General features: G+C 46.3%; 1 protein-coding gene across 2 annotated transcripts in view; it reads left to right on the top strand.

Moving 5' to 3' along the window:
• The window catches only part of Liprin-alpha (PTPRF interacting protein alpha), a 97,342-nt gene that overhangs the window by 34,890 nt on the left and 48,847 nt on the right, over positions 1-13,605 (top strand). The window contains exons 15-17 of one of the 2 annotated variants that reach the window (XM_084600700.1): positions 9,193-9,320; positions 9,705-9,791; positions 12,967-13,154. In XM_084600700.1, the coding sequence (XP_084456826.1) occupies positions 9,193-9,320; positions 9,705-9,791; positions 12,967-13,154 (403 nt within the window). The remainder of the gene's footprint in view (positions 1-9,192; positions 9,321-9,704; positions 9,792-12,966; positions 13,155-13,605) is intronic. The other variant, XM_084600701.1, reaches the window with a different exon arrangement.

Below are 13,605 nucleotides of genomic sequence, written 5' to 3'. Positions count from 1 at the left end.
GAAGCCAATGTATTTTTGACCTCTATGTAACGAAGGCGTTGTGGCAGTCAGCCTTGATGTAACAAACTCTCGAAGCTGATCAGTCATTATTTGTTTAGCTTTTACTGCAAATTTGCCCGAATAAATGCATTAATTCAGTGAATATTAGAACACTAAGAAGCCAGCAGCTACGTGACCGCCTGTAATCACAGAAATCAAGCAAAATTGGCGGTGATGATGATAGTATTACCTTCTAGCGCCGCTCCGTGGCTAACACAGCAGCCTCCTCAGGCATTGGTAGTGTAGTGCAACACCAGGTGGCATTAGTGGCTGCAGTTGATTTCTTTCTAGGTACTGTACGTGTGTGTAGCACATGCAATTTTTGCGTACATTGTGCATTCGCCATATTGTCTGTTGTTCTGCGTCTCGTGTGTCTGTGGATTTGCGATGTATGTTCGCCCGACATGTTTCGGAAGTGCTAGGCCAGCCTTTCTGCCTGTATTCGTGGGGCTCCGCCTGTATCTGAGTTTGTCATGATCAGTTCAACGGCCAGAAAACGAAAATTTTGTCATTTCAAGACAAACTTGCCATTTTAAATGCGGTCTCCGCAGGCGAGAAGAAGAAGGACGTCGCCGCTCGTTTCAACATCCCAACGAGCACCCTGTCAACAATTTTGAGTGTGGAAAAGAAGATTAGAAGTGCTGTGGAGTCTGGAACAAAGGCTAAGAAAAGATTGAAACTGTCAACGTATGATGATGTGGACAAGGCAGTGTTCACGTGTTTTTTTGGACACTCGAGCCAGGAATGTGCCTATAAGCGGACCGATATTACAACAGAAGGCGAAGGATTTTGTGTGCATCTGGGGCGATAATGACTTCAAAGCAAGCAACGGGTGGCTACAAGGTTTCAAGAGCTGACACAATGTCATCGGGAAAGTCATCTGCGGCGACAGCGATGCTACTGCTTTGTGGGTGGCTGACACGCTTCCTGGAATACCGATTCGCTTCGAAGAGGCTGAAATCTGTAATGCCGACGAGACTGATGCTTCTGGGCCGTACACTAGCATTTAAAGGAGATGACTGCCGCTGCGGAAAGCAGAGCGAACTCCACGTAACAGTTCTACTGTGCACTAACCTTGACGGCACTGACAAGCGAGTCCCGCTAGTTGTGGGGAAAAGTACACGGCAAACACTAAAGCGTGGATGACTCGGGCAATATTTTCTGAATGGCTGAAAGACTTCAACCAGGATATCAAGCAGCAAGGCTTTCAAGTTTGCCTATTTTTGGACAGTTGCGCTGCGCACCATGTTGAAGGCCTGCAGCTGTCTCACATCGAACTGCACTACTTCCCGGCTAATTGCACATCACTAATACAGCCGCGGGGCAGAGGAATAATCAACAGTTTTAAATGCTGTTACTGGTGCCGACTTATACAGAAGCTTCTTCTGAACATCCGTCTGGAATGGGAGCGGAAGATCAATATTTATCAGTCAGTTGAAATGATGCTTGCTGCCTCCTGGCAAGAGTTCAGGGCAGAAGCTATATTAAAAAGTGCTTTATGAAGGCAGGAGGAGGAGGAAGATGAGCAAAGGCCGGGAGGCTAACCAGTAAAAGCAACCGGTTTGCTACCCTGCACTGGGGGAAGGGGATGAGTGGATATAAAAGTTGTGAGAGAGGGATAGTTGAAGTTACCGTATTTACTCGCATAATGATCGCACTCGCGTAATGATCGCACCCCTGAATTTTGAGGTCAAAATTCGCGAGGTTAAATTCCTCGCGTAATGATCGCACCCCGAACATGGAGCCGCCTGGTGGTTGATCTGCAGTCATCCCGCAGCGAATGCATTCCGATGAGTTCCCAACCTAGTCTAGTAACGTTGGAGTTCCCATGATTCCATGCTTTGCGGCGTTCGCCATTTTGCAATTCGGCAGCGTCGTAGCGTGCTTTGTGTTTTTGTGCGAGTTTACGCCATTTCACCATGGGGCGGTATGCCAGTTACACCGCCGCGTTCAAGCTCAAGGCTGTCGACTATGCACTGGAGCATGGCAGCCACGCTGCTGGTAGGCATTTCGGCGTGGACGAAATGAGGATACGCTATTGGAAGAAGCAGTGCGAGAAGCTGATGGCTACGAACAAGACACGGCGGGCTTTCCGTGGACCCAAAACGGGCAAGTTCCCTCGTGTTGAGGAGGCGGTCCTAGAATACGTGAGGGACCTGCGCAAGGATGGTTGTGCAGTGTCATTAGAAATGATACAGACGCAGGCGCGCACAACTGCCAGGAAGCTGGGAATCGCCGCAAAGGATTTCCGCGCTAGCTCCGGTTGGACGACTCGCTTTATGCGACGGAATGGACTTTCCCTGAGCCTGACATCGCTGCTGCAGCCTCTCGACGTGTCTTTGAACAAACCGTTCAATGAAAACGTTCGACGACTTTATGCTGAGTGGATGGTGATGGGCCAGCATGATTTGACGCCGAGCGGAAAGATTAGAACGCCATCCGTGGAGATGCTGTGCTCGTGGATCACAGAAGCGTGGAGCAGTATCCCCGACGAGGCAGTGGCTAAGAGTTTTAAGAAGACAGGCATATCTAACGCTTTGGATGGAACGGAAGATGACTTCCTGTGGCATTGTGAAGATGCTCCCAGCGACGACACTGCCGTTTCCGATGAGTCGTGCAGCAGTGAAAGCGAGGATGGCGAGGATTCAGACTTTGATTAGAGTACTGACGAAAAAAAATAAATGGGCATTGTGCACTCGATGTGATGCTTAATGTGCGTGTTTATTGCCAAGGTAAGCCTTACTCAGCTTTTATTTTTGGTTGTAATCGAGATATATGTTCTAAGACGTCTGACCTGCAACTTTTTTGCGTTTTCGGTGCTCAAAAATTTTTTGTAGAAAATTTACCCCGCGTAATGATCGCACCCCGAAATTTGCGTCAGTACTTAAAAAAAAAAAAGTGCGATCATTATGTGAGTAAATACGGTAATACAGTCACATAACAGACGCACCACATCACATCACGTTACAGTCATGTCATAGCAAACTCATAGTCTTTCGATTAGGCCTGTGCTTCTCATAAAGCGGAGCAGTGCCCGGGAGGCCTTCACCGCAGACAATCGCCATGGCCAGGGACCTAAAATCTTAGTTTCACTCAATGGGCGTCCATCTAGATGCTCCGGCGAACGGCACAGACACTGCCTTTCCTCACTGTATATCGGGCACTCACAAAGAATGTGGTCTATAGACTCGTCTTATCCACAAAAAACGCACAGGCTGGTGCCGACGACGAGGAAGAAGAGACTTCAGCTTCATCCGATGTGGCCGAAGCGTGGGATGAGCTACGCAGCAAAGGTGGTGTCCCCCGACATCGACCTGAGCGATGTTTTGTTTGCCGACAACGCCACTGTAGCTACGGAAGAAATGAATGATAGGCACTTGCCGAAAGCGTGCAAAATGCCGATGTCTGTGATGATGGTTCCTGTGAGCCAGATCCGTGTGACGTGCCCACCCCGAAGGAGGTGATGAACGCAATCGACATATTGCGCCGTTTCGTCGGCTCGTGCGACGACGAAGGAGCATTACATGATTTAGCTTGTTTAGCTAAATCATGTAATTTAGCTGCTTGTTTCCGCAGCGATATGCAGTTTTTTACTGTAAAATAAATGCCTGAAGTGGGAGTTCACCTTCACTGATATCTGAAGCCTTTCGGTTTCGTTTCTGCATCATTGCCTTCATACAAAACCTGCATGTAACGAAAAATTGCGAACTTTTGTCAACTTCGTTATATCCAGGTTCAACTGTATCCAGGTTTGACTGTATCTGTTATTTCGTTGTATCTGGACTATGAAAAAAAAAAGAGACAAATTTGAGTAAATTGTTTTATCGTCGCTGGACGAAGTGGTCCAGCATTTCCTGAACACGTTTTGTAAGTGCGGTTTTCAGGATCGCGGCTCTATACCATCCAACTGAGAACTGAAGCTCTGTTCTGAACTCCCGAAGTACATCCGTAGTGTGTCAACAGCTGTGATGGCCGCTGTGGAGGTCGCCGGCTTAGGGGCGCAATCAATGTCGTCGCAGTCACTCTCGGAGGTGCTATCTATCTCTTCCATGACGTTCCTGGCAACTTCGTCAATCGTGAAGTCCTCTGTGGCAACAAGTTTGGCGGCGGCGGAAATGAAGTCTATATGGGACAGACCTGGAAGCACAAGGTCCAAATCGTTATTGGACTTTCATAGCTGTTCATGGCATCATCATCAGCATTTACAGCAATGTCACCCGCGGCAGCTTTGTCCTCGGCAGGTGCCGTGTCCACACTGCTGCTTCCAGCTTTCTTAAAGCAGTGAGCGATAATCAGGTGCTTCACGTCCCTCTAGGCTGCGCTTGCAAAATAGATGGCCGTTACCAAAGAGACCTTCATCTCAGCCACATTGTCGGCAGAGCAAGCATAGATCAGAAGGCGCTCGATCACTCGGCGCCAGTAGTGGACCTTGAAGTTAGCGATAACCCCCTGGTCCGTAGGTTGCAGCTTGGCAGTAGTTGTTGGGTGCAGGAACAAAATCACGACAGCGCTCAAGTGTGCATTGACGTGATGCGCAGTGCAGTTGTCAAACAACATCAGCACTTTGCGCTTCCTCTGGACCATCTCTTTGTCAGAGTCAGCGAACCACTTGCCAAAAATGTCTCGTCATCCATGCTTTCTTGTTGCTTACGTAAGTCACTGGCATAGAGAGCACCTTGGCGAAGCCGCGCGGTTTCTTAGCTTTGCCAATGACCAACAAGTCTCGCTTGTCTGAACCATCCATATTAGAGCAGATCAGCACTGTGATCTGGTTTTTGCTGTCTTTTCCTCCCACGCATTTGTCCGTCTTGGCCGCCAGAGTCTTTGATGCAGCAGTTGGAAGAACAAACCCGTTTCGTCTGTGTTGTATATGTCCTTGTCGGAATGCGCAGGAATCCGATTGCGATGCTTGACCATCCACTGCTGGAGTGATCCCTTGTCAACGGATGCGGCCTCCGCAGCGATGTTTTTACTCTTAATGTTGTGTTTCTCTTTGAACCTCTGGAGCCACCCATTTCCTGGCTGGAAGTCATCGTGACCGAGAGCAAAGCCCAAGTCCTTAGCCTCCAATAGCATGATGGGTCCACTGAGCGGGACGTTCTTTGATTGGGCATCGAAGAACCACTTGTAAAGTGTGGCTTCTACGTTGGCGTACGTGGCGCACCGGATTCTCTTTCAGTCCCCGCTGTCAATGTGAGAACGGCGTCGACCTTGCTGCCGTTCTTGATTATCGTTGAGAGTGTGAACTGTGCGATTTCATACTTCCGTGCGATATCACTCTTCTTCACGTTTCGGTGCACTTTGTCCAAAATAGCACGCTTCATCTTCAATGGCAGCACTTTTCTTTTTCCTGTTGAGGTGCTGAGGCTTGCGAGACTCGGCATTGCCGAGAAATCGAAGGGTCAGTCCGAGAAAGGAGATAACTGAGTAGGTTTGCTGTCTAAAAATTATCCAGACGAAGTCAGGGGTCACGAGATATCTGAGGTAAGAAGTGGAACAAGGCAGGAAGGTGGAATGGCGTCAGTGAAAGAACCGCATACAAAGATCCACGAAAGCAAAGGATACACTCTCGCTTTTCTCTTGCCTCTCTCACTCCCGTGATGATTTCTCCCTGACTCTCTCTCTCTCTCTCTCTCCCAGGCCCAGAACTGAGAGGAGAGAAGTTCAAGAACAGCGATTCGCCAAGTTGACCGCTGCTCCATGACGTCACCGAAAATTGCCTTTTATTTTCTTACATTTTTTACCTCCCACACACCCGGCTCAACGGCACGACGGAACGCTGCATCACGAAGTGTGGCCGTCAGCCAAATTTGGTCCTTATTTTTGCACAAAAATTTGCCTGTAGGCGTGAAAATCTCCTGATTGATACAATAATTTTCATGTGGTACAAATTCACTTCGCTATAGCTGCTGACGTGCACTTATTTACTTCGTTAAAACTGGACCCAAATTGTATTGAAAATGTAAAAATGGGAATGGGAAATTGAACTTCCTTCGCTTTAACTGCTATTTCGCTATAAGTGGCTTTGCTATAACCAGGCTAGACTGTATCTTGGATAAAAAATAATACTCTAATGAATTAACATAAGCGCATGTGTAGTTTAAATTTTACTTCTGTGCCTTCACTTTATTATTATGTTTGATTCAAAAGCAGAGTTATGTGTTATGTTCTGAAAGTACATAGAAACAGCAGAAAGGATATTTACTTCTCTGACAGGTACATGAACGTAGCGCCGCTGAATGTAGCTACCTGGAAACTCTTAAAATTTTCCAGCATGTTTTGGCAGGGGTTTGAGCAATATAATATAGTGAAACCTCGTTATAACGAGCAGTTAAAAAATTGAAAAATAGTTCGCTATATTCATAATTCATAATATAAAATTTTGTAGAAAATACATGCAAGAGCAGCAAAATTCAATCAGAGAAGGCACGGCAACTCGGAGGGTGCTTACTTGGGTCACGTCTATTTATTTACCTGCAAAGAGCCGCATTATCGTGGCCTGCTTTTTTGTGTTGATTGCATTCCGTATCACGTCCTGTTCGACAATTTGCAGACACTCAACAAGGGCAAACCCACTGCCCTCAATAGTCAATAGCACAGCAATGGCGGCGCAGTAAATCCAATGCAGCAAGCGCTTCTTATGTAGTCGGAATGTTCTCGTCATCCGTGGGGTCAGCCTGTGCTTCGTCTGCGGGATGTGCAGAGACTTCCACAGCGATTTCGGCGTCCGTCAGTACAGCCATGGTCACTGCGATGTCGTCGCCACCTACAAAGTCTTCTACAGTCATTGTTTCGGGCATTTCACCAAGACGCGACCAACAACCTCAACGAGCTCGCAGAGCTCTGCTTCTGCTTCGTCGGGATCGTCACCATCGTCACTTAATGCATGGGCCTCTGCTGGAACAAAACTTGCGTGCCGAAAGCAGTTGGCAATCGTTTCACCTTTCACGCTGTCCCATGCTGCTTTAAGCATCTGAATTGCTCCCAGCAAGTCGATCTTGAAGTCCTGCTTCATACGAAGCTTCACGAGATGAGTGTCGATCAGTCTTCTTTTGTAAACTGCCTTGAAGGCCCTGATGACTCCCTGATCTAAAGGCTGTAGCTTGGGTGTACAGTTAGGTGGAAGAAAGCCAACTTCAATGTTGTTGAATGCGACATGCATCTCGGGGTTTTAAACCTCCCGATGACGAAGGGTCGCAGCTTCACAGTGCTCTCCATGGTAGTGGCAAGCTAAACAGTGATCCAGGCCTTTCCTTGCTTCCCGCCATGGCATGGCTCTCCACGCGCATCAAAGGTATGCCTGGGTAGCATCTGCCAAAATAGGCCCGTTTCCTTTGCATTAAAGATGTCCTTGGGCTGATATTTCGTAACCATTTGCGGCCAACCCTCTTCCAACCACTTTATGATGCTCTCGCAGTTAGCCGTCTCACTTTCGCCTGAGATTGTTTTGCCTACGATGTCATAGCATGCCTTGAACCTTTGCAGCCATCCAGAGTTGGCGACGAAGTTTTTGGCATCGAGGATACAGGCAAAGTCTTTTACTTTTTGTTGAAGCATTGGTCCTTACACCGGTATGTTTCGAGCTCTGACATCCATTTGTAGAATGCCTTCTCCGCATCGCTTGAACGCAGGGGGCTGAAGACGCTGTGCACTTGTCCTCCTGGTCTCTTGTGCTTGTGCCTTGATTACAGCTTTGTTCTTCAGAATAATACTCAAAGTGCTCCTTGGGGTGCCAAATAAGTCTGCAAGAACACACTTTATTATCTCAAGCTTGGTCTAACGTCAGTGCTGCTCTTTTTTCACGTTCACCGTCATCACAGCACTACGCACACCCGCGCACCACACTCGACACGACCACCGATGCAGCCTCCACAGAATGCTACGACGGCCACGCCGCTGCTAACACTAAAACGCAAAAGGGAAAAAGCAGAAAAATTAACATTCGATCACGCCACTGCCGCTACTGCTGAAGCGGCGCTGTCAGCGATTGTGAGATGCGAACGATTTCTTTGGCTGTCAACTCTCAATGCCGACATGGCATCCGTGGCGCTGTCAGTGCCTGCGAGGTAGTCCTGAACGTTTGCTGCGCCGCACAACACAGTTGTAGAGCAACGAAGCCTGCCTCTTGCTATTAAAGTGAGGTAGGGCTTGGTGTCGAGAAATTCGTTATATCTGTTTTATGCTGAGCCACATTTGCTATAGGAAGTTAAAAGTACATGTGTTTGGCAAAAATATTTCGGAAGAGTTCGATATGTTCAATAATTCGTTACATGAGTGTTCGTTATATCGAGGTCTGACTCATTGCTGCATAGATTGCACCAAGAGGTTGCCTACGTGTTTAACAGCCAGGTTTTATAAAGATGAACGCTTTGGCATAGAAATATTGGCTGAAAACTCAGTGTCCAGTGTATTGGACAAATTAGCCTGATCTCTGCAGGCTGTAGCCATAGTTGGACCAAAAATGTTTGGTCTTGTCGTTCTTTAAATTTCTGTAGAAAATACATTGAAAGAGGGTGTAGTTTGGACAAAGATGATATTGGTTTGAGTTTATGCAGTTTATGGTTGCATCCATGTTTGTTCCTTATGGTGCATAGAATTTTCGAGCACTGACGAATCTCATAGAGGATCAAAGCTGGTCTTTACCTGTTCTAAAAGAATTGTACAGCTGAAGATTTTGGCTGCTTTTTTAGCTAACTCTTGGCAGCTATACACGCAGTGTACAAGGATGCAGCTATTGCAGTATCATTAGTGTGTAGTGTTCACCTCGCTTGTGTCTTGACTTTTCTTTCCTTTTTTTTTTTTTTTTTTTATGGTTTGCATTTGGAACAGCTGCAGGCTTTTACATAAACTACTCTGCAACAAATTCCTAATGGCAGAGACTTTCGCACACTGTTTTGTACAGTGTGAGAAATGGGGAACAGAAATACTTCAGTGGAGAGGAAATTTCTGTGAAGCTGACTTATAGCTGGACCTGAATGATCACAGGGTGGCACTAATGAGAGAGTGCATGCTGTAGACGTAAGTGACAAAAAAGCATGCTGTTTGCAAATCTATCTATTTGGCCGTTTAGGAATATATCTGCACCTGAAGGCTTCGGTGCATGGAAGATGATGCCATTCTGAAGGGAACTTTTCTCTGATGCATGCATTTCAGGTGCCAGCGTCGCTCGAGGTACGAGATGACCGTCTGTTGAGGAGGGAGACAAGCCCGCCAACACCACGGGCAATGCGCATTGACCGAGTGGCCCAAGCCCTTGCACAGAGCTCTGAAGAGCTGCGCAGGTATCTTGGCTTTGCTGGTCTGCTTATGCTTTGCAGCTTTAATGGGCTTCAGCTGTACTGCTTGGGCAGAAAAATAGAGTGAGGGAGACTGGCTTGATTCTTCTCATTACATTGCAAAGGCCGTTTGTAGGAACTTAAAATGAAAAAAAAGAAAAAAACATAATTGACTGTTTCTGTCACACTTGTTGGCTTATGCATGTCCTGTTAATGCCAACTTATCCAAAATGCTAAAACAGCGATATGCCATGCTTGCTTTTTTCGTGGTACTACTGGTGTACGGACGTGCTGTGTCATGGCAGCCTGCTGGAAGCTCTTTTTTGCCAGCTTGATCTCAGTGCATGATGTTTGTGTGTTCTCTTTTTCTGTCCTTCTATCCCCTCGCAGGTCCTTTGGGCCGTCTCTATCTCAGCATGCCGCTTTGGGCGGCAGCCCCTCTTGCCTCTCAGGCATCCCTCCAGACGCTTTGCTCAGGTGCGCCATGGGCCGGACTCATGTCAGTTGCCTCTTTTATGACAAGCTTTGTTGTGCCTCCTTGAATGGGATACCTTTTTTCATAGTTTTTCACTGTCCCTACAGCTGCTGCTTGTGGGGCTGGTTAAGATACATGTGCAAAAACCAGTTAAGGAAAGCACAGGAGAATGCTTTGTTTTTATGGTTATGATGATTAGAGTGTGAAATTGTAGTTCACTCCCAACTATAGTCACACTCATATAAGAGATGCAGTCCACAACTTGACAGCCAGTACTTCAGAAAGGAAGAAAAGAATGTCAGCTAAAGGAATTGTTGCGTGTGCGTGTAATTTTGCCCCTCATGGTACCGTATATGTAAATGCGTGTGAGACCTACACTTTTTTTCCAGATTTGAGGGCCAATTTTCGTGATGCGGCCCATGCATGCAACATACAACATATATACATATAAGTAAAAACAGACCAATCAGTAAATGTGCGGCATTTATTTACCATTCAGTTGTCACTCGCGGGGTCTTCCAACTCCGAGTTGGCGCTGTACTCTGGTGCACATTCACACCACAAGTCGTAGTCTCCAGTCCAATCTAAACTATTAGTACGGCTTGCTTGAAAAAACACACCTTTTGTAGCTGGTGTTGTTCGACACATCCTTCTGCTTGCACCATCTTCGGACACACTTCTTGTACACGTCAAATTTTCTGCCCGCCACATGCTTGCCGTGTTCGAGGGCAAACTCTGCTACTTTTTGTTTAAAGTCTGCCGTGTGCTAGAATGGCAGCACTGGACGGCAATTCACGAAAAATAAACGGAGAGCACACAAGAGCTGTAACTACTGCGTACGACCATGCCAACCACGCTACCTCTACTCACGTCCCTTTTACAGTCTTGGAACAAAGCCAGAGTGGCCAGGGCTGGCGATACCGATGCCAAAGCTTGTGGAAGAAGGAAAATATGATAATGATGATGATCCACAATTTCGAGCCCCATCCATGAGTGGCATCTGGAAGCTTCTGTGCACGTGCACTTTGAAGGCTATTCCCGCGTGGGTCGTGGGAAGTTTGGCTGTGGCCCTTACACGGATCTTTTTTTGTTGAAATATTTGCTTCAGGAAATAGGATGTGTGACCCATATACAGATGCGGCCCTTACGTGCGTTTATACGGTATGTTTTCTGTCTCTGGAGCTGATAGACGCCAACTTCCTGTGACACTTGGTACAACCACGAATGTGCTGTCCCGCATAGAACTGCAAGCACATGGTGCCTCAGTGCTGGTAGCTCGTCATGAGAGTTCGGCGTCAGCACTGGAAAGCACGAAATGTGACGCAGTGCAAAAGCCAGGATGGACTTACCAATGCTAGTGATGCACTTTCTTTAGACAGCAATCCACTAACCAGGCTTGGACACCAATGCAATATGCAGCATGGTAGCGCATTGTTCACCCATTATTGGTAGGCCTAGTGTGCTTCGCATCGAAGCTGCAGCGAAGGTACCTCTAGTCCCAGTAAATGTCCAGTTTTACGATAAACAGACAATTTATTATAAAAGGCCTAACCTTACCATCACACAGTAAGATGACATTAAAATGAACTTGTTACCAGTTTCTGCCAGGCCTTCAGCAGCGAATTGTGCGGAAAATCAGGCCAAGTGAAGGCATTCTTGCATTAATGGCCATGGATCGCATGCGTGAAGCGCTGCTGTGAACCATGTGACATTTGCTAGTAAAATTACCTAGCAACCTGTTTTAGTCCGGCCAGTTGGGCACATGTCATTCCATTGGGGTCACGCTACTTTTACATAAAAATTCATGTTATCACATTGAGGGGGATGGGTAATTGTGTAGAAAAATGTGAAGGAGAAATGCTGGCCCCATGTAAACTGTGAAAAAAAAGTCACCTTTATGCAAGTACGTACAGTAATATACCATTATAACTGTATGCAACCTGTAAAGTTGTCATACAAAATAAGTAACAAAATAAAATCTGTAAATTTGACATGACTAGAAATTAAAAATGTCATGTGGGAAGGGACTGAAAGAAATTTTCGAATTATTCTCAAGGCCAATTGTCGTCCCACCTTCTGTAACATGCATGTTATTGCACCCTGTAATGAATGAAGACTGCATGTTTACGCAACAACCTTAGCCCCCCCCCCCCTTCCCCCCACCATCAAAGCCCCACGTAATACTCTGAAAGTGAGATTTCCTGAATATTGTAGATGACTAAAATGAGATGACAGAGCTCAGGCTTGAAGTGTTTTGATAGCAATAGAAAGGAAGTGGAGCGAGGGCGTTTTTACTGTCTTCTTAGCACTTTTCAGTAATGTCATGTCATATGCACTGTCATGTCTGCCTATCTTCCTGTCACCGACCTCCTTCAAAATCGCTAGCATTTTTGTTTTTGTCCTCAAGCACATTGGCAGATTACAGAGTAGGATGGCTGAAGGCAATAGAAGCAGGCATTCAGTGGCAAGCAGAGATGAAACATGCTAAAATATGGTACATGATGTTCTCCGCTCACACTATCATTGCAACTATTGAAATAGGTGGATAGGTGCCCAGGAAACCCTTCACTTTAGCAGAACTCTAGTTTGGCACCCTGATCAGAAAAGGCTACATTAATTGCCTTGCCTATAAATTTATATGATCATTGCAGTAGCAAGCGAAGTGAGAAGATTTGAAGCTGCTCATTTCTTGTCTGACTAGCATTGTGACATAATGTGCAGAAAATATGAACGTTTGTGATACAGCTCGAACCTCTTGTTTTCACAACATTTCTAAGCATGCATTGGCAGAATAAAGCTTGCAGCTGGCTTCCTGTAGCCATTTTGCCTTGGCTGTTAGATACGTATAGAAAGTGTGCATTGGCTTAAATCTATTCTCTCCTTGTGTTAGCCTCATTGCTAGTGCGACTCAAATATCCTTTGTGATCCATCATTAATGCAGCATAAAGCTGAAGGCCTTTTGCAAATGAGTGACTTGTTGAGTAAGAGAACAGGGCTGATGTATGAGTCCCAGCGAAAGGTACCGGTCAGATTGGATGTATGATCTTTTTTTTACCTAATTCTTTGCATGGGACACCTAATTGGGGACTTCCCTCAGTAGCAAGGCTGTTTGGCATTTCTCACATCATATCTTTTTTTCCTTTCCTGTGCCCTGACGAAGCCTTTCGTGCTGCACAGGGTCACCATGGATGGGGGGCCCAGCTCGCTAAGTGCTCAGTCTCCGTTGAGCTCGACCAACTCTTCACAAGACTCACTCAACAAGGCAGCCAAGAAAAAGGGCATCAAGTCCTCGCTGGGTCGCTTCTTCAGCAAAAAGGACAAAGTCAAGGGAAAGGATTCCTATGGGCAGGAATATGGTGTCACTGGTGAGCTGCTATCCTTTAAAGTGATGAGTAATTTTTGTTTTGTTTCCCTCACCGACAGAGAATGAAATTATCAATCACTCTCAGTCGCAAACGTTCCCTCTCCACAGTGTCTGTGACCAGAGTTAGTGTAGGGCCTCAGAACAGCACAGTGATTGCTGCTGCTAGTTAGCTCTACGGTTAAAGCTGCAAAGGGGCAGTTCACTATTGCTCTCATTCTTGTGCCACCCATCAACTGGCTCAACACATGAAACAGTTATGTCAGAAAAAATAGAGCAGGGGCTAGATGGTATGCCAATTGTAAGTTTGAAGCACTTTGTCCAGTGTGTATGTTCATTCCATTCTTAGTTTGAGTGTCAAAATTATGGTGGAACAGCAACCAGCAGCATTCTGAAGGCTGACCACAATGAAAAAGCACTGGTGTAGTGTATTCTGCCCATCTTCATATGGGCTT

This window comes from Amblyomma maculatum, chromosome 4 (genome assembly GCF_055883805.1).
Source record: "Amblyomma maculatum isolate TAMU_Amacu chromosome 4, ASM5588380v1, whole genome shotgun sequence".
Taxonomy (NCBI): domain Eukaryota; kingdom Metazoa; phylum Arthropoda; class Arachnida; order Ixodida; family Ixodidae; genus Amblyomma; species Amblyomma maculatum.
This window is presented reverse-complemented; position numbering and strand designations above follow the sequence as displayed.